The sequence below is a fragment of the Terrapene carolina genome, unplaced genomic scaffold (assembly GCF_002925995.2).
Source record: "Terrapene carolina triunguis isolate 2854851 unplaced genomic scaffold, T_m_triunguis-2.0 Scaffold33392, whole genome shotgun sequence".
NCBI classification, from domain to species: domain Eukaryota; kingdom Metazoa; phylum Chordata; order Testudines; family Emydidae; genus Terrapene; species Terrapene triunguis.
In genome coordinates this window covers 3,225,646-3,248,738 of record NW_020697743.1, presented here as the reverse complement: position 1 = coordinate 3,248,738, position 23,093 = coordinate 3,225,646, and the positions used below count along the sequence as shown (strand labels likewise).

Sequence of the window (23,093 nt, the reverse complement as noted above, 5' to 3'; positions counted from 1 at the left end):
TACAATTAACATTTGGTGCTTTTTTGATGCATCAAGAGATTCGTGCAAAGAGTCACTGACCAAGATTTTTGGCCTCTTGTGGTATTTGCACTTAGAATATGACATTAGAGCAATTTAATTGTCCTGGACCGAGAACACCATCAACCTCTGCTGCCTATATATTGTAACAGGGAGTGGCGCACACACTTCTTATTCAGAGCCTTCAGGTTTCCTCCCAGTGTGATTTAGTTTTCTCTGCGTTTGCCCTGATGCAGTCTAATGCTGTTTTAAATATTTCACTGTCCACTAGAAAGTGTTCAAATTTGTGTGCCTAATGTTAGACTTAAGTGGCCTGATTTCCTGAAATACTGACACCACAGCTTCCACTTTTAATAAGAAGCTTCTATCCAATCACACGGGTCAATTTGCACAACAGGGTCTTGACCTGGTTGAAGCCTTCTAGGGGCTATAACTGAAGTTTAAGCAACCAAATTGAGGAAGAATTGAGTAAGAATTCTGCTTTATGTGGTATTTTGGTTATAATAAACTAACTAGACTACTGGCCTGAGTAGGAGGAGCGGGAGTTGCTCCATAAACTGAATGAATGGGATTTAGATATTGCATTTCCAGTCATAAAAGTGGCACGTGTCTTATATTTACATACTGAGAGGAGAGTCTCTTAGTAGACAGTCCATGCAGCCATAGAAGAATAAGACATGTTCCCGTTTACCTCTTGCATCATCAATTAAATTAGCTAAATTCTGATGCTGATCACAGGCCCCTTGTCATGCTGCCAGTTAAAATAAATGTAAGCTTAAATAGTAAATTGAGCGCATTGATTATAAAAGACATGGAAATAGGATAAATGAGTAAGAGCCTAATGACATCTGTTAATTTTCAGAGTATAACTGCATTTCAGAATAAAAGAAAAATTAGTATGGCTTAATAGATTTAATAGATTTCTCTACATAATTTGTATTGTTCTTCCATTATGTTCTCTGATCCCTTAATCCCAGGAATCCATATATGTTATATTATATACTCAGTGGTTTGAGCATTGGCCTGCTAAACCCAAGGTTGTGAGTTCAATCCTTGAGGGGGCCATTTAGGGATCTGGGGCAAAAATCTGTCAGGGATGGTACTTGGTCCTGCTGTGAAGGCAGGGGACTGGACTCCCTTCCAGTTCTATGAGATAAGTATATCTCCATATAATAATAATAATAATCCAGAGACATGTTCCTGCCTCCAGAAGAAAGTGATGCCCTCTTTGAATCCAAGATGCCCTATGGGTATCTACTTAATTTCTATTCAGAGAACACTTACCACCACCAGAAACATTTGTTTAACATTCAGGCAACATCCAGGGTTTTGATTAAGTGATCTCCCCACCACTCAAGGTCTTAATAACATTAGCTGTTACAAAAACTGACACGGGATTTCAAGATTCAACTAATGGTCAAGTACAGACCAACATATCCTGAATGAGCTATTGCACACTAAACTAAACAGCTTGTGATGCCTGGTGAGCACTGTGACAAGGCAAGGCATCACCCACATTTAGGCACCCAAGGGTGGGATTTTTAAAACCACTTACATGAGAGAGATTTGTGCTTTAAGTCACTTCAAGGTGATGAGTATAGCTTGTTGAAATAGGTCAGCATTTTTAACTTGGAGAAATTCAATATATCAGAAAATGGTGCAGACTATAAACGTAGCATGGGCTTTTATTCCCCTATTTCGTGTTCAAACTTGCCTTCACACTATGGACTTGCCTTTTTCAGCATATAAACATTTTGAGTATGAAACATCTTGGCAGAAATAATCAATGAACAATCTGAAATTCTATCACCAACTAAGAAACCAATTGAACAAACTAGTACAAGACATCCAGTTTAGCAATTTAAACCCATAAAATGGTAAAATAGTGAAGAAGTACTAACAGGTAAGTCAACCTCATTTAAAAAATAAATCTTGTTTTAAATAATGATTTCTATCCACCCTGTCTGGAAACTGAACCAATAACTGCAAGGAACTCTAAAATCAAAGGGCAACTAAGTCATGCTCAAGTGTTGATGACTTCAGAAGACAGAGTTTCAACCTGAACTTGAAAGCAACAGTAGTACAAGTTCAATTGCCAGCAAAAATACTACTTTAAGGGGAATCTGAATATACATAAGGGTTTGCCTTCACGCAAAGTGAGTTCTCAATGTAAACCTTGCATTTCTTATGTAGTTGGGTTTTGTGACAAAGCTTGTCTATTTAAAGAGAAACCTAAAATAGTTTCTGTAAGAAGAAAGGCAGGAGAAGTAGTTTGATGAAAAATATGCAAGGTTTTGTCTTACCATGGTAACTTCTTGAGTAATGGAGCCTTTAATATTCATTTTACATTGTTCCTGCTTCTCTACTGGCCAGCGCAGTCTGTTCCACAGAAGTCGTACCTTCTCCTTCAGAGCCTCCCGTGTTGAGATTACAGATTCTTTCTTCAACTGCAACTACAAGGCACATAGTATGACAGCATAAGGTAAACTTACTTCAGAGAGGATAGCACCTTAATGTAGAAGAACGCTGAGAAATTACAGTATAGTAGCAAGGTGAACCAACCCACAATTATTCGGTAGGAAGAGAAATAATGTACAAGCTCCAGTAAAGATATGGAAAAAGGAAGAAAGCTTGTTCTTACAGCATTGCAGTGAGGACACTAAGTATGTGGGATCTGTACAGTTAACTAATGGGTCACTATTTTGATGCAAGCTGTATACTCTTTAAAAAAATATATTATGGTAATGTCCAAAGGTCTAGTTCATTCCTGATGTAAGCCATTAGAAAGACATCTTTAACTCATCAATACAAGCAGAAATCAAGAGTTTCCAGTAACCCTGCAAATTATCATTGCTTGATGTTACTAATAGCAACTGCCACTCAAAGTTTATGGTATGTTGTGAAAACAGTCATATCCTTCCCTTCTGGCTGATGCTTATCGGGACATGCCTGAAGACTGAAGTTTATGATATTAAATGAATTTATTGCTGGTGAAGCATTAGACATAGCATTGGAAGCTCAAACAAAATGGTTAAAGAGTGGATAGTGCAGAGGTGGGCAAACTACGGCCCGCGGGCCACATCCGGCCCGCGTGACCGTCCTGCCTAGCCCTTGAGCTCCCGGACAGGGAGGCTAGCCCCCAGCCCCTCCCCTGCTGTCTCCCCTCCTCCTGCAGCCTCAGCTCGCCATGCCGCCAGCGCTCTGGGCAGTGGGGCTGCGAGCTCCAGCCGGGCAGCGCGGCTGTCAGTCCTGCTGCTCGGAGCGGCATGGTAAGGGGACAGAGAGCAGGGGGAGGTTGGATGGGGCAGAGGTTCTGGGGGGGACGGGGACGGTCAGGGGACAGGGAACGGGGGGGTTGGATAGGCGTGGAAGTCCCGGGGGGCCTGTCAGGGGACGGGGCAGTCAGGGGACAGGGAGAAAGGGGGGTTGGATGGGCCGGGGGTCTTGAGGGGGGCAGTAAGTGAGAGGGGGATGGATAGGGAGAGGGGGCCAGGCTGTTTGGAGAGGCACAGCCTTCCCTACCCAGCCCTCCATACAGTTTTGGAACCCTGATGTGGCCCTCAGGCCAAAAAGTTTGCCCACCCCTGGGATAGTGGAAGCTTTCAAGCTGGCCTATTATCATGCAACAACAAATAGGAGAATTCATTTCTAGGACTGCATGTATACCAGGGCCTTAAAATATTCCCACCAACTCAGCTGCATTGACATTATCAATCCCACCAGTGCTAACAGACAAGGTTCCAGCAGCTTCAAGTGTTTTATGGAACAGCATGAGTTAGCAAACTGTTGCAGAACAGGTTTATTTGATAGAGTACTTAATTAAGACCTTCTATTTCCAATCTAAAGGCATTGCGCATATACTGCCAATGGCTTATTTATGATCAATTCTGAGGTTAACAGAAGAGAACAAAGAACAAGGAAGTCAAGACACACTGAAAGACTTTAGCATTTAATTGTCTTGAAACATGTGGCTTGTGTGCTCATCATAAAACAGATACCACCATATATGCTATTTGGACATTAGTTATTCAATATAGCTATCTTTAAGAAGGGGCCTTGAGTTCCTGCGTATTTGGTTCTTGGTCTAGAAAAAGATCATAAGAAGTTCTTGCAGTTTTGTTCAGAATTGAGAAGAGGCAAACTGAAGTGAATAAAGGAAAGCATGGTGCTACCTTTTCCTCCCCTGAATCCCCAAAGCACTCAAAAGAGTGTGAATAGGAGTGCTAGAAAAAACTAGTCCATCTACTCTGCTGCAGCTTCTCAGAAGCCTGATGGCTGCCTCATATATGCAAAGAAGAAGGGGGAAAATAGGCACTCTCTCTGCTCCCCTGGCCTTGCTCGAGCCCTAAGGGAGCACCAAGCACAGGATGACAATCCCGTCCATATAGCCACAAAGAGGAGGAGGGGAGACACTGATGAAAACTAACATTAATCCTGGCCAGAGAGAACCTGAATTTTCATAGAAGACAAAAAATTCATTGCCTGGCAGGAGATGCCCAATGGCCTGCAATGGGAAGAGGACCAGTTGTCTGGCAGCTGGGAGGGAGACTGGAGCAGGGGAGCTGATCATCAGTTATCTAAGAAGAAAAGCTTAATTGGCTAGGAGAGGAAGAGGCTAAGAATGAATTGTCTAGGAGACAGGGAAAGAGTAAACCGGGGCAAAACTTTGATTACAGAGGATGGATTGGTTGGAATAGGGGGAAGGCAAATGATAGACTGATGGAGATGAGAGTGGATTGGTGGGAAGATGACAGATTGTGCTTTTCGTAGAGGGCTGAGGGAAGCACAACAACAATTAGTGGGCCTTGGACGTGCAGAGAATTGACCGAAAGCCACGGTTGCAGAGTAAAGGACTGGACTGTAGACAAGCAAGAGCCAGATTTGAAAATCTTTGGGACAAAACAGAGGTTATGATCAGGAAAACAGAACATAGGATATAGAAAGGCATGGAGTGAAGAGAAGAAAGGAGAGTAATCAGGGAACAGGAGCAGAAGAGGACAAAAGGAAAACAACGTAACATGGAGCAGGTGAGTGTTACAAGTGAGGGCCAGGAGTAAAAACTCGGTGTTTTTTCACCTTCTATTGAGGCATCTAGATCTGGCCACTGCCAGACAAAATACTAGACACAATGGATTACTACTGCTCTTGCATAGCAATTCCTATGTTCTTAAGGATGAAGGAAGTATTATAATGGTAATGCTTATACAGCCTAATTATAGGTGTCAGTGTTACAAACAGTTACTATATTTTCTCTTAGGCACTTAAAAATCTAACCTTATTAACAAGTGTTTGAAGAGCTTCAATGTTCTTATTAGTAAGACAAAAAGGTTCCTCATCATCAGAGAGCGCCTCTTTTTCAAGAGTAGAATCAGGTGTGTGCCCAATCTCTTCATTATACTGCCTGATTTCGTTTCTTAGTTTGAGAAAAACTTCCAGACGTTGTTTCTATTGAAAAATTAAAACAAGCATTTTATATACAATTGCTTAGAATATTGTCTCATACTGAGGCTCTATAGGTTAAGATACCATGTCAAGACGATAGCGAAGGTAGTATGATTTTGCTAGTTCAGGTAATTCCATTTTCTGTGTATGGATTGATAGTTTTTGTACAGTATAGTTACAAAGCTATCTAAAACTTAAAAGCACTGCACAGAAGCTGAAGTGTACGCCATCATCCAAGTACTATCTGCTAATCACAAAGGGAGAAAAGGGAACTCAGTTCATAGGAACAGCATTTAAAATTTTAGTCTTAGACAATGTGAAGTTGTACGTCATACAAAAATTTTAAAATTTCATCACTATTATTTTCCATAATAACTTTTAAAGAACTCCTTAAACAGGGTGAGATGTCTCAGCTATATAATGCCTTTAAATATATATGGATAATCAGGCCATAATAGGATTTAATTAAACTGGATTAAAAAATCAGTATTAAACTAAATACTGTAGTATTAGCAAAAAGAACAGGAGTACTTGTGGCACCTTAGAGACTAACACATTTATTTGAGCATAAGCTTTCGTGGGCTACAGCTATACTTGGTGATCAGACAACACACTGCAACTAGCATTCTTTTCCAGTTAAAATGCAGAGGTGGAAAACACTTTCCTCTACAGCCCCAAACCACATTTCATTTATTGGATTCTTTTTTCTTTCTTTCTTTTTAAAAAAAAAAAAACACCACATACCTTCTCATCTGAACGCATCCGAACATGTTCCTTTAACTCTTCCAGCTGTAAACGACTTGGAATGCTGCCAGTAGGTATATAGTAAGGGGTGGCAAAAAGCTCAGCACAGAGCTTTTCATCTTGCTGCTGAAGTTGTTTCAATTCCTCCAGCCTCTCATTTTTTTCTTTGAGTGTAGCGTCTAATGCCAGTCGTAGATCTTTCTCCATCTGAAGGATGGATATACCCTCTTCAGCCTGTAGAGTTTTTGAAGCATGTTTTGTAATCGTAAGGATACATAATGCCTTGTAACATTTGGTTGTGACTTGGCATCAAGAAAAGCCATCAGATACAATCAGTATGTGATAGACCAAAACTTCAGGGTGTGCTGCTAGAAGGGAAACAGACCTCTACTTCTGTTTGTTGAAGTTACTTACCTTCTTCACATTCTAATTCTTGGGATCTTAGTTGCTTCACCTAAGACTGATAAAATTCCCTTACCCCAGAAGTTTAACCCTTAGGGCAGGTATATAGACAGTGAGACAGTCCTCTACCAGTCCTGGAGTCTGTGCCTATACAAGGAGCCGCATATTAACTTCTGAAGAGCCGCATGTGGCTTCAGAACCACAGGTTGGCCACCCCTACTTTAAGAGAACACCCTGTGTGCAGAATTTACACTCTTTAGTGCAAGAATCTCAAGGGATATTGCAGAAGAAAACAGCACAATTACAGTGAGGAGCAATATAGCCAACAGTATAAGCAAGTTTGTTTGGTTTTTTAAACTAGAGTTAAATAATGAGTATATGTATACCTGATCCAAACCTTCAAGATCTCTCAATATTCAAGCACAAGAGCCCACTTCTAAGAGTAAGCACTCAGGCAAAAGTCAGTCAACTGAGAATAAGGACCATCCAATTAAACAGGTTCTGGTTAGAAGATTTTGGCCATCTAACCCTGGAAACAAGTTCTGGAGCACAAGGAGTCCTATACAGAGAATCAATCCAAGCAACAGCACCTTGTGAATGTGAGAGGAGGGGAGCCTGTAAGCTGCTTGGCAAGTGTGTGATGGAAATATTCCTAAAGCAAGCTATGAACTCTTACCTCCAATTAAGCAAGCCTTGATGGACATGGTTTTGTAGTTTCCAGCCAACCAGGTCAAAGGCGTGTGAAACAGACATACACTTTGACATAGTCTTTTGGTAATCGCATTAACCAGCAAATTGGTATGAAAACCTTAGGTACTGGGTGGGCTTTAGTGTGCTCTAAGTAGATGTCCAAGGATTTTAACAGAGCATATGCAGGTGAGTCTCCCAGGATGGAGATGTAGGCTGTGACAAGTTGTGGATATATGTGTCAAATTGTGAAACCCATTTTGTTTGGTGAACTTCATTTTGTTTCGTGGGGGTCTACTTTATGCTGCAACCTCCTTTATGGATTAGAGCATTTTGAAACAGGGGTCTGACACCTAGTGAAAAGACAGACACTGTGACAGAGCCTTGTTAAAGGGCAGTCAACATTCAAAGACTCTCTCCAACTGCAACAATGGGTTTTCAACTGGTAGAACCATTGACTTTGACACTGCACAGAAGCCAATGGGGCGTGGGAAGTAGGCTGAGACTTGGAGCTCCCCTACCAAAGCATATGGGCAAAAGAGGGACAAAGACTATTAGAGAAGCACTCCTCTTAAAACAAAGTGGCCAGACAACCAGCATGTGCAAGACCACCAGGTTAAGGCAGACAGACAGTGCTTCCTAGCCCTAACCTAGGAGTCACAGGAGTGGCAAGATCAGACAAGGAAGGAAGGGAGGCGGTGTTCAAATTTGTGTTTTTCAAATAAATCTAACACTAGCATGCTTTAAAAAGTTCACACAGGAGTTTCTTAACCAGATACCTAAACCTGTGTTTTTGCCACATTGTCCCTGAAGCCAGAGTTGTGGAGTTTGCAAGACTCTAAGGAAAAAGTGTCTAAGCAATTGGTGGCTCAAGAGATCTGAGGTACTATTTTGGGGTCTAAGGTGGCCAAACTCTGGTATCCCACTGCCTAAGAAGAATGTCAGACATGGGGTCTGCACCTGGGAGTTGCCTGAAACCCCCAAAGCTAGGAAAAGGGACCAATCATTTGGGTCCAGCAGTTGGGTTCACTCACAAGACTGATGGCCATCCAGAGCTACACTGGGCCAGACTGACACAGGCATGGGAACACTGAGCAGAACAGCATCACTCATGTAGAACTCCTTTCTGAACCAAGTCTGCACCACCACATTATACTTAAGACTTGATTTAAATCAGATTAGTCACTGAGAGCACAAGTCACTGCTACCAGGAAAATGACTTCTCATCTAAGAAACAAGCTTTCATGGACCAAGGAACTCAAAGGCAACTTTATCAAGTTTGTCAGGACCAAAATCCCATGTCGCAGGGGGCTTACTGCAAGAATACACAAGGATTAAGCTCTATGTGTACCAGACAACATGGAATTACGGAGACTGGTCTTCCTTGGACAAACTCATGACAGCTCACAATGGTTCCTGAACACACCAGATGGAGATCATGTTTAAGTTATACTAAGGCAAGAGAAGGAAGTAGTCTAATATTTTTTGTGCAAGACAAGTAAACGGGTTTGAGGTTATGAAACACGTCCCAGTTCTCTCTCCTGCTTTCCCTGCCACTCATATTCCTTCACACCTCACGGGGCTCCTCTCTACTTCTGAAACAGTAGGGAGGGGCTGCAATCATTCCTGATATCAACGGGGTATCCTTCCCACTGGGAACAATAGGAGGCAGTGGTCATATTTGCCAAAGGCTTCGTAAGCTTCCTCGTTTTCCTACTGTAGCAAAATGGCAACCATTTTAACTGATGCGGCCTGAGTCCTCACAGTCTTCAGACCACAGTAGCAGTAATTTTTAAATAGGCAATTCATGAATTTCTCTGAAGGGAGAGATTTGATGGCCTCTGCAGCTAGATTAACTGTTTGTTATGATAGACAGAAAAGTGACCCTTACCCTAATATTTTTCTATAAATTACTTGTTTTAGCAGATCTGCTCAGGATTGATCCCTATAGACCCACACTTATAATTTGTTTTTAAAATAGAGGTAGATGTTAGAAACCCTAATGAATTTCTGCTAGAGACCAACTTTAAATTTCTTATGAAAACTGTATGGTGGGGGGGAAGGGGAGGAGAAGGCGACAAACACCAAAAAGAAAAAGAAAAAACCCAAAACGTGTATAGAAAATTCAAGGAGCATAAATATTAACATTGAAATTTTACATCAAAAGACCACCTACATGGTAACATTTGATCCATATTTGAACAGTTTCAAACAGCAAATTTAACCTTGGAGTCAACTAGTAGATTGTGTGTCAGGCATAATAAACCTAGACCCATCTTACCAGGTAGGGGTCCAGCGACAGTTCATTTCTCAGTGACGTCAATTCCTTTTTACGGCGTTCAATGCTGCTTTCGATTCTTTCCTTTAACTGGCATTCCTCTGTAATCATTTCGTTCAACAGATCCTGCCCAGGAAAGGGTACAAAATAATTATCAATAAGTAGGACAGATCTAACATACTTCACAGTAACCAAGCCCAACACTGGGCCCAGCACTAAACTATCAATATAATTTGTAAATTGCTGTACAACTTCTGGTTAATGTTATGAGATTGGCACAAGGAAAACTGCGGTATCATGAAATGCCTCTATTTCTGTGTAGCCAACATTGCTGACAGGACCTGTATCAGGAACACACCAGACTAAGGGCTTATCTACATTACAGGGACTACAGCAGCATAGCTTTGGCACCATAGCTACGCCAAACAAAGCCTGTAGCATAGATAAAAATTGTGTCTAACAATGGAAGTTTTTCCTATTGCTGTAGGTAATACACCTCCCTAAATGGTGGTAGCTAGGTCAACTGAATCATTCGTCTATCAACCTAGCCACGTCTACACCAGGGGTTAGGTTGGCACAGCTAACATCACGCAGGGTGTGAATTTTTTCACACCCCTAAGCAACGTAGCTAGATCAATCTAAATTTTAAGTGTAGGCCATAACAATGGAGGATCCCTAACTTTAATGTTTGTACTGTGACTAGCCAATAGCTATACTGATAGCTGGAGCCTAGGAGTAGCTACACTTCTGCCTACTCATTGGGCGGGGGAGGGGAGTGGAAAATTTCCAAAGAGGACAGATAAAGCAAGGGTTAAAAAGGACTATGGGTACACCTACACTATGGTCAGGGAGGTGCAATTGCAGCACATGTAGGCACACCTAAGCTAGCCATGATCGAGCCAGCTGGCTCAAACTAGCCGTGTAGGTGTGGCAGCACATGCTTGCTGCCCTACTACAGACCCATGGTTCCAGGCTACCTGGGTTACACTACTGCTTGAAGTGACTTGACTCAGAGCTAGCTCAGCTATGTCTACATGTGCTGCAATCGCACCTCCTGTTTGCAGTGCAGATATACTCTCAGTGGGAAGACTGGGAGAGCCACACAGGAACTTGTGGGCAGGAGAGAGAAGTGTCCATGTTTCAGAACAAACCATGCAGCAGAAGGACCCTGGACCAGCCCAGACAACTGACCCCAGCCCAAAGAATGCTCTGGAATGGTGAAGAAACTGCAGCAGACAAAGGAATGTAGGTTTTATTTTTGTACAGAACTGTATTTCCTCATGTGAGTAACAGCACTGGCTTTAGAATCCTGTGTAAAGTGTGCATTTGTGTTACACTATTCATATTCCCCTTGAGAAAGTAAACTATGAACCCAGAACATCCCAGAGCAGGAGCTCTGAAAGAGGGTATGTTTAAGCTATGGGGAGAGTCTAGTGGCCAGCACTGGTTCTAGGGACTGGGCAGCAGGTCACACGGTTTCAGCTCTCAGAAGAGAGCAGACACAGTGTCTGCACCCCAAGTGTGCCTAGAGGATCCAAGAAAACTGCTGTGCCTGAAGTCCAGTCAGATTCTGGAGGCTTAAGGCAGCTGAGGATTCAGCAGCTGGATTCCTGCACAGTACTCTGGTGAATGGCCAAGAGGTGGCACTTGACTAGAGTTATGACAGTTGTTAAATCATATTTCTTAGACACATGAAAACAATTTGGTGAAAGTCATTATTGCATCTGCAAAAGTGGCCATGCATTTTGAAACTCAATGATGTGCAAAATTAAAGGACATTAAGGGAACATAAGTCTAGATCAGAGGACCCATTTTAATGGGGTTGCCAGGGCTGGCTTTAGACTTGCTGGGGCCCGGGGACAAAGCCGAAGCCCAAGCCCCCGTGCTCGGGGACGAAGCTGAAGTCCAATAGCTTCAGCCCTGGGCAGCAGGGCTCTGGTTACATGCCCTCTGCCCAGGGCTGAAGCCCTTGGGCTTGCCCCCCCCCCACCTACGGTGGTGGGGCTTGGGCTTTGGGCCCCCCAACCCAGGGCGGCAAGCTCAGGCTTCAGTCCCCACTCCTGGGGACATGTAGTCATTTTTGTTGTCAGAAGGGGGCCGCGGTGCAATGAAGTTTGAGAACCGTGGGCCTAGATATAGTCAGAAGCTTCATATGGTTAGAAAATAGTCTCAGAGAAAGAAAGAAAGAAAGAAAGAAGGTAGCAACCCATAGAAAATAGTCCTTGAGGATTGTTACCTTGCCTCTCAGGCTCTATTTTCTATGCACATTAAGGTTTTGACAAAACCTAGAGGTATGTTCCCTTAATGTTGCTAGATTTTGCACATCGAGTTTCAAATTTCCACTTTTGCAGACGCTATAATGACTTTCATCAAATTCACTTCATCTGTTTCCTCATTTATAACATGGGGATAATTCTAACCTCCTCTGTAAAGCACTTCAATATCAACTGATAAAAAGCTTTTATAAAAGCGAGAAATGATTAGATATTTCATAGAAGAAGAATCATAGAATATCAGGGTTGGAAGGAACTTCAGAAGGTCATCTAGTCCAACCCCCTGCTCAAAGCATGACCAATCCCCAGACAGATTTTTACCCCAGTTCCCTACATGGCCCCCTCAAGGATTGAACTCACAACCTTGGGTTTAGGAGGCCAATGCTCAAACCACTGAGCTATCCTTTTTATCATTTACAGCCATCAACCAATTGCCATTTATGTAGACTGTCACAGCAATGCACCATTTTAGTTATTTTCATTTTAAAAGACCTATCTTCAACACTAAATCCCCCCACCGACCCCAGTCTAACAGGTTGACTTCATTAGTAATAGACTTCATTGCTAGGAATGGAAGGGACCTCAGTAGGTCATGTAGTCCAGTCCACTGCGCTCAAGGCAGGACCAAGTAATAACTAAACCATTCCTGACACGTTTGTCTAATCTGTTCTCAAAGACCTCCAATATCAGAGATTCCACAATCTCCCTAGGCAATTTATTCCAGTGCTTAACCACTCTAATAGTTAGGAAGTTTTTCCTAATATCCAACCTAAACCTCCCTTGCTGCAATTTAAGACCTCTGCTTTTTGTCCTATACTTAGAGGTTAAGGAAAACAATTTTTCACTCTCCTCCTTGTAACAACCTTTGATGTACTTGAAAACTGTTATAACCTCCCTCAGTCTTCTTTTCTCCAGACTAAACAAACCCAACTTTTTCAGTCTTCCCTCATATGTCATGTTTTCTAGACCTTTAATTATTTTTGTTGCTCTCCTATGGACAAATTGGAGAAAGTCCAGATCTTTCCTGAAATGTGGCACCCAAAACTGGACACAATACTCCAACTGAGGCATAATCAGCATGGAGTAGAGTAAAAGATTTCTCATGTCTTGCTTACAACAACACTCCTGCTGATACATCCCAGTTAATTAATTAATGCCCCAGGAGAGGAGCTACGTTCCAAAGGTTCTGGAAATGCACAAGAGAACCTGAGAAAATGTCAGTGCAATGATCTGATTAGGTTAAGTGTTTAGGAAAGTGCTGAAGACATGTTAAGGAGAACTCAATGTTTCCATTTTGAACTTCGTTTTCAGTGACTTGTTTTAAGTTGTTCAAATTCAGATAATTCTGACGACTTCCAACCATTTGTAGATCAGGAAGGAAGTGGAATAGATCCCTAGGAATCTTTCAAAGCTTGCTACCTCAGAATGCCAAACCACTAAGCCGCAAATAGGCTCTGTTTTACCATGTTCATGGAAACAGAAGAATAAATCAGCTGTAGGAGATTCTGCAGGATTCTGTTGTACAGCACTTGCTGCCTATATCCATCACCAGTTGATCCAGAAAGTTGGGAGCTACTTTGCATATGATCTCTGGGGCAATATAGGGCTAGCTACTGGAATACAGCTACAACTGGCTGCTGAAGCACAACTGGAGCCTGCAGATGGCTGGATCAATACATGTTGGGTGTTTATATGGATGAGGACACCCACAATTACAAGACAGGATTAAACAGAAAGTGTTAGGAAGCAATACACCCTCAGGTTTAAGGGAATTAGCCAACCTCTGAGGGGCGTAATCAATTAAGTTGCCATAGGCCACGTATTCTAATTGCCCATTTTGGGATTTCTAGCACCTTACTCTGATGCATCTGGTAACAGCTGTTGTTAGGCAGGACACTAGTCCTGTGGACCACCAGCCCAACCCAGTATTTTAATCCTTGTTGTCATGTCTAACATTGGGTTGGGAAACTAGTCGAAGTAAGGGCCATGTGTTTCCATGTCATGTGTGATCTTAAGCACTACAAAGTACCTTAGCAGTGGTGAGAAGGTATGCCTATCAAGCATCTCTTATGAAGTTCGGTCTTATTTTTATTTCACTAGAATTTGGGCAGTTGGCTTTGCCTACATGAGAGATTTATTATCCATTTATAAAATCTGACCTAATGCACATTTTGCCAATTCACGCCTAAGAGACCCTTGAAAAAGTCAAATGGTCTTTTCTTAGTTCCTTTGTAAAGATATAAATAGCTTCTTAGGGGACTACATATGGCATATTTCACTTTAGAGGCATTTAAGTGGTTTAAATCCAAGACAACTGACTCTCTGATTTCTCATAGGAAAGTCAATTAAAATTTGGGATTTATCCTGTATGCAGGAGCCCTTACATAATGAGTTAATGAAGTTTCAAAATTTTAGATGGAAATGTAAATGGTCACAACCTATTACAAGCAACTCTAAGGTTAGTACCTCATTTGAAAGGAGAGATTATTCAATAATTCTCAAATCCTTACTTAAATACAAACAGCACTATTTACTTCTGGGTGCATTTGGTATTGGCTATTGAAGTGCATTATAAAAACAGAGTAAGCACTTTGGATCAAGGATGGTCTTTGCCATACAGTACCTAGCACAATGGGGTCCTGGTCCATGACTGAGGCTCCTGCAGTATAGATAATAAATTCCATATAAGCATCCTGTTAGTAACTATGGTTACTAAGAAGGGTCTGATCTGGGTGAACAAACGTGGGCATCAACGTTTAGTTTTGTAGCCTGAACTTAAGTTACCATGAGTCACAAGGGAGAGGAGTTCACCAACTCAGCATGGATCCCTATCCCTCCCCATCATGATCATGCAAGATCACTATGGTAGTTACTTAACATGCAGCTTTGGTATTCTTGACTGCAGGCGGCCTCTGCTTAGCTACAGAAATGAGGTGTCAATACTCTCCAGCTGCCCCATCTCATTTTCTGATCATTTGGCACAGAGTCTGTAACTCTGCTACCTCTATTCCAGTCTCTCAGAAAGGCTGTTGTAGCAGTGAACTCCTCTCATAGTAAAGACCAAACCTTCCTCCTATGTGGATGGAGAGCAGGTGATTACCACGCATTCAGGAAACCTATATGTATTATTTTTCTTCTGGGAGCATCTATAAGACATCATATTGCCGATAGTTAGCTAGCAAGACACAGCTACTCTTAGTATCTCTGCTTGATCACTATACAGCCCCTGCTCCCTCTTCCTACTACTCCTGAGGGCATTCTGTGCCAAAAAAATAAAAATTCTGCACACAGTATTTTAAAATTCTGCAAATTTTATTTGTCAAATAAATGTGAGGCTCCAGCATGGCAGTGAGGAGCACAGGCCACTGGCTGCACAGGTGAGAGATCACTGTGCAGGTTCCCCCTGGGACACGGACTCAGCGATGAGGCTGCACCCAACCCTGACACAGTGCAAGGACCAAGTCTGGCCCAGAAACACCCCAGGGCCCTGCCCCTCTGTGCCAGGTGCACCAGGTGTGGGCAAGCAGGTTCAGCAAGGCAGGATCCAAGTGTGGAGGGGCTTAGTGTGGGGGGATCCAGGTGTGGGTTGAGAGGGTTCTGTGTGGGGCAATCTGGGTGTGGGTGGCTCAGTGTGAGATCCAGGTGCGGGGGGGAGAGGAGGAGGGGGGAGATCCAGATGCACAGGGGCTTGTTGGGGGGGGATCTGGGTGCAACAGTAATGGACTCTGCAGGGGGTCCAGGTGAAGGTAGTTGGTGCTCAGCCAAAGAGGTGTTGGGGGGGGGGCAGGGATAGAGCTCGGCAGGGGGGTCTGGGTGTGGGGAGCTCAGTGGTGGGATCCAGATGCTGGGGGAGTGGGGCAAGGATCAGGTGCAGCTGGTTGGGGCTCGGTAGGGTGGGGATCCATGTGTAGGTGGCTCAGGGTGGTCCAGGTGCAGGGGGAGTGGGGCTTATCGGGTGGGGTCTGGGTATGAGGGGATCTGGTTGCACAGAGGTTGGGTGGATGGGGGAAGCAGCTCCCTGTACAGCGATCCCTCCCCCTGCACCTGAGGAGCGATGGGTGCAGGAAGCACAGGGGCCTGGGGGGTGAGAGAGAGTTTGCAGAGCTTCCTAAAGCCAGGGGAGAAATCTGGGAGTGGATATGATAGCCCCAGAAGATGTGAAGGGGAAGTCCCACCCTCCCCAGCCCAACCAGAACTAGCAGCTGAGCCCAGCGCAGGGTAGGAGCCACTTGCCAGGTCTTCCCCAGTCCTGCCCCTTGCCTCACAGTGATTTACCTCTCTGCCGGCTGCCCTGGGCACCTAAAATATACTGCTGGGGAGGGTCACATGACCGCTCTTGTGGCTTCCTTTTGCTTCCCCATCAGAAAGTCATTATTCTGCAGGGAAGCAAAGAAATCTGTGGGGGACATAAATTCTAAGCATGCGCAGTGGCACAGAATTCCCCCAGGAGTCTCATATTTAGCCTCTAGGTACCCAAGTAAGCAACCCAACAACACTGAACAAGTGAAATAATGAAGAAGCACACAAATGTTTAGTATATCTAGCACATAAATACCTTGCCATGCCAGCTACAACAGTGCCATGCAAACATCCGTTCTCACTTTCAGGTAACATTGTAAATAAGAAGTGGGCAGCATTATCTCCTGTAATTGTAAACAAACTTGTTTGTCTTAGCGATTGGCTGAACAAGAAGTAGGACTAAGTGGACTTGTAGGCTCTGAAGTTTTATATTGTTTTGGAGTGCAGTTATGTAAAAAAATAATTCTACATTTGTAAGTTGCACTTTCATAATTAAAAGATTGCACTACAGTACATGTAGGAGGAGCTGAAAAATACTATTTTGTTCATTTTACAGTGCAAATATTTGTAATAAAAATAGTATAAAGTGAACACAACACTGTATTCTGTGTTGTGATTGAAATCATTTAAAAATGTAGGAAAAACATACAAAATATTTCCAATCATTTAATTGGTATTCTATTATTGTTTAACAGTGCAATTAAAACTGCTTAATCATGACTTTTGTAATCTAGTTAATTTGTTTTGCATTAATCACTTGCATTAATTCCAATTGGCAGCCCTAATCAGAATCCATTTATATAATGGGATACTTGAGCACTCTTAGCAGTTCCTCGTTCGTGGTAGCACATGCTACTATTCCAAGCTTCTCAGATTCAATTTCTGTTTGTGTATTAGTGAAAGGAAGCTACTTGAAATATAACTCTGCTCTAAAAAAGTAACCCCAGGAAAAAAATCAGATAAAACAGTATGGTGAGCATGAAAGAAGGTGTTTTAGCTTGGATATTTTCTAAATAGTAGAATACAGAGCAACATTTTATGCAGTTTGAGAGAAGCAGTAGAGATCTTTAATTCACATGAAAATGAGGAACATGACCGTTTTTAAGAGACTCTTCTTAGTTACTGATCCTTGCAGCACGTTTTCACTCCTGCCTCCATACACCTAGACACTAGTTGCAAAGTTCAATATTAATTGTTGCGAGGAAAACAAAAAACTGCATGCCTGATGTTCCAGCATTTGTTATGTGACTCATGTATAATCCTTCCAGTTTTGAGTACCACTTCACAAACTCCACAATCTATGTATTTCAGTGTATACATATGTTTATATATGCTTAACTTCAGTAAACCCCACCCCCAAAGCTTATCAGAGGTATGGTATTTTTGTCTTCCATGAACTGTAAGATTGTGACCCAACAGGTCTGTTCTGTCTCCATCATCAATGGAATTATAAGTCAAATCAATAATGCAGAGAATAAGATCAACTACCAATAGCATGAGCCTTCTCTCCAATACAGGATCCTAATAAGTTTCACTACTACTTTTCAGAAGTTGAGGGACAATGCTGCAGGATCATCTTGCCTGAAAGAAGAGCAACATGAAAGCAGACACCCAATGGAACGTTTGAATGTAAAAGATTTGGAGCAAGTTTAGTATTCTCCTGCTTAACTAGAAGGCAGTCATTTTAATTCACTTTAAAAAAAAAAGAAAAACTAATGGATATCTATACACACACACGCCTCTCCGTCTACACTGCCCATATGTTCCAAACTAGTTTGTCCCTTCCCTCCACTATACCCATTATATAGTTGCTCCATATCTGAAGACTAATTGCATCCCAGACAGGGAGACAGTGGCCTCGAGACATCTCTACAGCTTACAAATAGAGAAAGGGAAAACTTTAGGCTTAAGCTCATCTCCTCAGCTTGCAGGATTGCAAGAGCTATTTACTTCAGCCTAGTCCAGTACCTAACTTCAGACTATCAATTAAACTGATATCCAGTGGGCTTCTAAGTGAGATACAACCCTCCATCCTGGTTACCAATAGACTGGATAAAATGTCAGTGTAGTCAGATGAGCTCAGAGAAAGTCATGAGGCATTTGCTCGGATTATTCTAATCTATGGGGACACAATATAGCTACAACCTGGCAGAACTTCTGCACTCAATGCACTAGAACACTACAGTATTTTAAAAGGATACTAATTATTGTTACAAAATTATATCAAAGCCAATAGGACGAGGCACTTAAATTACAGGTGTTGAAGTCACACATTGACCTTCAGCATTTTCTGGTCCTCAAGCTTTACCATCTGTTCTGTGGCTAATCTGTTCAGACACACTTAGCTAAGAAAAATCATCAATATTAATCGCATGTTTAAGTCAGAGGTATATAGGCATCCATTGCTTTTTATGAAGGGCTCTCTTAATTTAATCATTAGTGACCTACCCTTCAATTCTAATCCTTCCCAATCTCTTTGAGCTCTTTAAGTCTAGCCAGCAATATCTGGTTTGTTTGCTTTAACAGGACAACAACTGGATGGTTTGTCAAGTATTGTGAACATTCACTTGGTTTACAAGTAGCTCCCAAATGGAAATAAACTGTTTCAGTCTATGAGTCCTTTACTTTAGTATGCATGTAATCTTACAAGTCAAAACTGTCTGCTATTGTGCTTCAGGGTAGCTTTGGCACAAGACAGCCTCAGTAATTGTACATGCTACCAATTCCCTAAGATACCTACATCCAATTTACGAGCCCCAGTTCTCAAATGGCATGTTCCTAGTCTACTTGGTCCATGGTTGACTCAAAATAGAAGCTACTGCAACATCTGACCCTGCATCTATCTTGTTACTTATTTAAACTTGCTTGCAAGCCTGGGGTCTGTAAGATTTAATCACTTTTCCTAAGTGCCTCTCTAGATCTTGCACAGGTCTAAATCTTTCATTTGTGCTGTATTTTTAATAAATTTTAAAGGCCAATGCCTCTAAGCTCAGGACATGACTAGTCTTCAAGTAATAAGCCCGTATGAACCAAATCTTGCACCAAGATTTTACCTAAATTAAGAAACTGAGTAAAGAAAACGGTACATCTGTGTAGTTCAAACTAGTTAGCCTGGACACATTTTTTGTTGACCCAAGTGTCATCATGATCAGAAGAAACAGTAAAAATGATCACTACCCGATCAGCAAAGCAGCTCCCTATGTGTATTTAGATTCAATGTACTGACCACCAATTAATTTATTGCTCCTTCCATCACTGCAGAGCTAGTATACTTACGTAGATGTAGTGAATTCCATGGTACAGAGTTGGCTGAATCCCCATAGGGGACAATCTGTTGTAACTGGACCCAACCGTTGGATCCCACATGTTTCTGAAGCTGGGTCTAAGTGTGTGGAAGCTGCCATTTCCATCTCTAGCCTCTAGGGTACTTCCGGGTGCAGATCTGTCAGGGCCACTTCCTTGGGCTGTAGGACTCCACAGTCCAACTCCTCTAGCTCCTAAGACCTCTAGCCCATTTTTGATTTGGCACCTGTTGCACTACTTCATACATTTAGAATGGCCATCCTTATGGGGTATACCAAGCTTACATTCCCTTTCCAACCAACAACTTCTAAGGTTTCATTCTGGAAAGCTAGGATAACCATACATCATCAGTCTGTTTTGTAGTAAGCTTGGTGTCGGCTCAAATCTCTATACTAATGTGAGGAGGCAGAAACGTAGGTGCTTAGTACAATTCAGTTTTAGCGCATCACTAACTACCATGTACAAGAGTGTTGGAATGAAGGAAAATGTGTGCTTTGTAGTTTAAGTAAAACAAAAGTCAGTTAGCCATTGTGGGAAGTCTGTAAGAAAAAATATGTAACTGGCAAGATAAGTTGTAAAAATGCCGAACTCAATGTAGCTCATAAGAGAAAAGAAGTTTCTAGTTATCAGAGCCGATTCTAATAGACAAAGAAAAGTTGATCCCTGACACGCCAATGCTATCTTGAAGAAAAGGGCTCAGTCATAACTCTTGTCTATGCCAAGCAGAAGCGTTCCCAACCCGAAACTGGTTTTTAGCTGAAGTCAGGAATTGGCAATCACTTGTTTGTTAAAGGGTATAAAAAAAGTGAACTCTTGGGGGTTCATTACTAATATCTGCCTGACCAAGTTAGAGTAAACTAACATAGGCCTAAGCACCCCTGGATTTAGTCCATTTGTGTCTTAATTAAATGCTTATGAACATCTGTTACTGGTTGGATGTAGTAACTGCTTGTTATGTAGGCTTTTTAGACGTTTAGAGCAATTGCATAAATATAATTTGGTCTTTGGATTTAATAAAGGAATTTATGATCAAATTGGTGTCATGGTGGTATCCTGTACCTATAATTATTCCAACAAAAAAGTATAGTTTTAAAGATACCTGGAAGTTACTGTTCTAACCCTGTTCACAGTTGCTCAGCCTTCTAAAGCCTTTATCTTTCAATCTGAAGTTTTTCATGCATAGTCTGAACAAAACTTTTCCAGGCACAATACATGAGAAAAAACTTTTATCAACTTAAGTGTTGAAATGGCCAAGTAGAGTTGAAATTCTGCATAGAGTAGAGTGATTTTGAGTGTGCTGATAAAGATTTGTTTTATTTGACCAAGTTGCAACCCATTTAAAATTACTCTGTGCATGCACAGCTAAGGTGGCCAAACAGGACATGCATGTGACAAATCATAGAAGATTAGGGTTGGAAGAGACCTCAGGAGGTCACCTATTCCAACCCCCTGCTCAAAGCAGGACCAACCCCAACTAAATCATCCCAGCCAGGGCTTTGTCAAACCAGGCCTTAAAAAGCTCTAAGGATGGAGATTCCACCACCTCCCTAGGTAACCCATTCCAGTGCTTCACCACCCTCCTAGTGAAATAGTTTTTCCGAATATCCAACCTAGACCTCCCCACTGCAACTTGAGACCATTGCTGCTTGTTCTGTCAAATCTTCCTGTGCTGTGAGAATTTGAGAGAAAATATTCCTAATGGGAGAGTCCTGTCTCATTGATTGTTTATTTTCTAAGGCAAGAGCTGCAGGGCTAGTGAGGTTTGGAGAGGGGTGAGGAGAGAGAATGATCTAATATGGTAAGAAATGGCCTTGGAAGGTGTGTAGGACACAGTGCTCTGCTTCTATCTAGCAGAACAGAAATTCTAGAATGCAAAACTTTATTTTCAAAAGAGTTCATCTAAAAACTACATTGGAAATATCCCAGTTGCAAAGTGAAGCACTCAAAGGTGTGAAAATGGTATTTATATGGCCCTCGTTACTGTAGTATTTATAACCTTCTTCTCACAGGACCACTAGGAGATAAGGAAGTACGGTTATATCCATGTCAATGACACAAAAAAGCCCTTAGGGGAAACGTACAGGTCACACAAGAAGTCTGTGACAGAACAGGGAATTAAACCCAAACCTCCCAGGTGGGATGCTAGGGACTTACCCTTCCACTGCTGCCTCTGCACAGGGGGTTGGGAGTTGAGGCTACATACAAAGCTGCAGCTCTGGCATTCTCTGGCTTGCGTGCTGGACAGAGCAGGATGGGCAGGAGTTCCCAGGAAAGTGCATCCAGCAGCAGGTGGGCACCACTGCTTAAAGTGGGCCAGGTTGCAAACCAGGAAATAATATTTTTGAGAAGGGAAATAGGTCACTGACAGGCACATGATTTTAGTGCCAGCTCTGTATGGCTGCTTTCCCCACTTGCCCACCTCCTGGAGAAGAGAAGACGGGTAGGGCTGGTGCAGGAAGGAGGCAGAGCCCCTCAGGATGGGACTGCCATTCTCACAGGAAGCAAGAGAAAGAGCCCAGCAACTCAGCCCCTCCTGTTACCCCACCCCATTGTGAGCACTGGGTCTGTTCCTCTGCAACAGCCCCTCTGGGAAGGAGAAGGAGGAGAGGGGACCCCGCTGCAGCCCCCACAAGCAGTGACGAACCCCAGGAGGAGGCAACAGGGGTGAGGGTGAGCAGAGCCCATGGAGGAGGAAACGAGGAGGGGGCAGGATTGTTGCTAAGCAGGGGAAATGGACAGGGGTGAGGACCCCCCCCACACACACCCCCACGCACACACTCACACCCCCACACCCCGCCTCACCTCGATGTGCTGCTTGACGGCCTGCATGCGCTCCAGCTGCATCTCCTCCTTGATGCCGATCTGGTGCCAGATGTCCAGCAGCTTCCCCAGGGCGTGGTTGACGCTGCTCACCAGGGAGGAGGCCAGGACCTCGCTGAGGAGAAACACCTCGTCAGGCCGGGGAGCGCAGCGTCCGGCTGGAGAAGGGGGGGCCGGGGTACGGAGGGAGACACGGGGGTCCCCCCAGTACGGACGGGTGGGCTGAGCAGGACGCCCGGGGAGCGGTTGTCACCCAGGACAGGCAGCCCCGCCCCCCCTTCCCGGGAGTCCCCTCACTCACCTCTTGCGCGGGGTCCTCAGCATCCTCGCGGCGCGGGGGTGTCTCGGCCTCTCGGGCGCGCGGCTGAAGCGGCTCTCTCCCGGCTAACGAACCTAACGGCAGCCCCCGGGATTCAAACCGGCCGCACAACACAGAACCGCGCCTGGATTGGCCAAACACCCAGCCACGCCCAGCTCGTCTCGTGTGGAACTCCTCCCCCCACCCTCCGGGACGCAGCGTGTGACGTACACAACGGTGCCCGGATGGAAGTCGCCGTTCTATTTTAGCCACGCCCACCATCTATCACACTGGGGAGCAGCCATGACGTCAGGAAGGAAGGCGGGGCGCTAGGGGCAGGGACCAATGGGAATCGAGATCCCTTGTTTTCCTTCTCGAAAAGAACCACGCGGAGGTGGGGTCGTGGGTAGAAGGTCATGTGACTAGGGAGCGGGGGAGGGGGGGAATGTGGGGTAGGAAATCTCCGAGGCACTGCGGGATTATGTAGGGTCTCTGGGGAGTATAGTGGGTGTCTATAGGGGATATGGGG

At 43.4% G+C, this 23,093-nt stretch overlaps 1 protein-coding gene across 2 annotated transcripts in view; it reads right to left on the bottom strand.

Annotated features, from left to right (window-relative positions):
- The window catches only part of LOC112111176 (protein regulator of cytokinesis 1-like), a 36,568-nt gene extending 13,890 nt beyond the window's left edge, over positions 1 to 22,678 (bottom strand). The window contains exons 1-6 of one of the 2 annotated variants that reach the window (XM_024206484.3): positions 22,568 to 22,678; positions 22,249 to 22,381; positions 9,575 to 9,697; positions 6,205 to 6,438; positions 5,293 to 5,463; positions 2,322 to 2,471 (exon numbers count right to left, since the gene is read on the bottom strand). In XM_024206484.3, the coding sequence (XP_024062252.1) occupies positions 2,322 to 2,471; positions 5,293 to 5,463; positions 6,205 to 6,438; positions 9,575 to 9,697; positions 22,249 to 22,381; positions 22,568 to 22,590 (834 nt within the window). In that variant the 5' untranslated portion in view covers positions 22,591 to 22,678. The remainder of the gene's footprint in view (positions 1 to 2,321; positions 2,472 to 5,292; positions 5,464 to 6,204; positions 6,439 to 9,574; positions 9,698 to 22,248; positions 22,382 to 22,567) is intronic. The other variant, XM_024206483.3, reaches the window with a different exon arrangement.
- Positions 22,679 to 23,093: the final 415 nt, after the last annotated feature.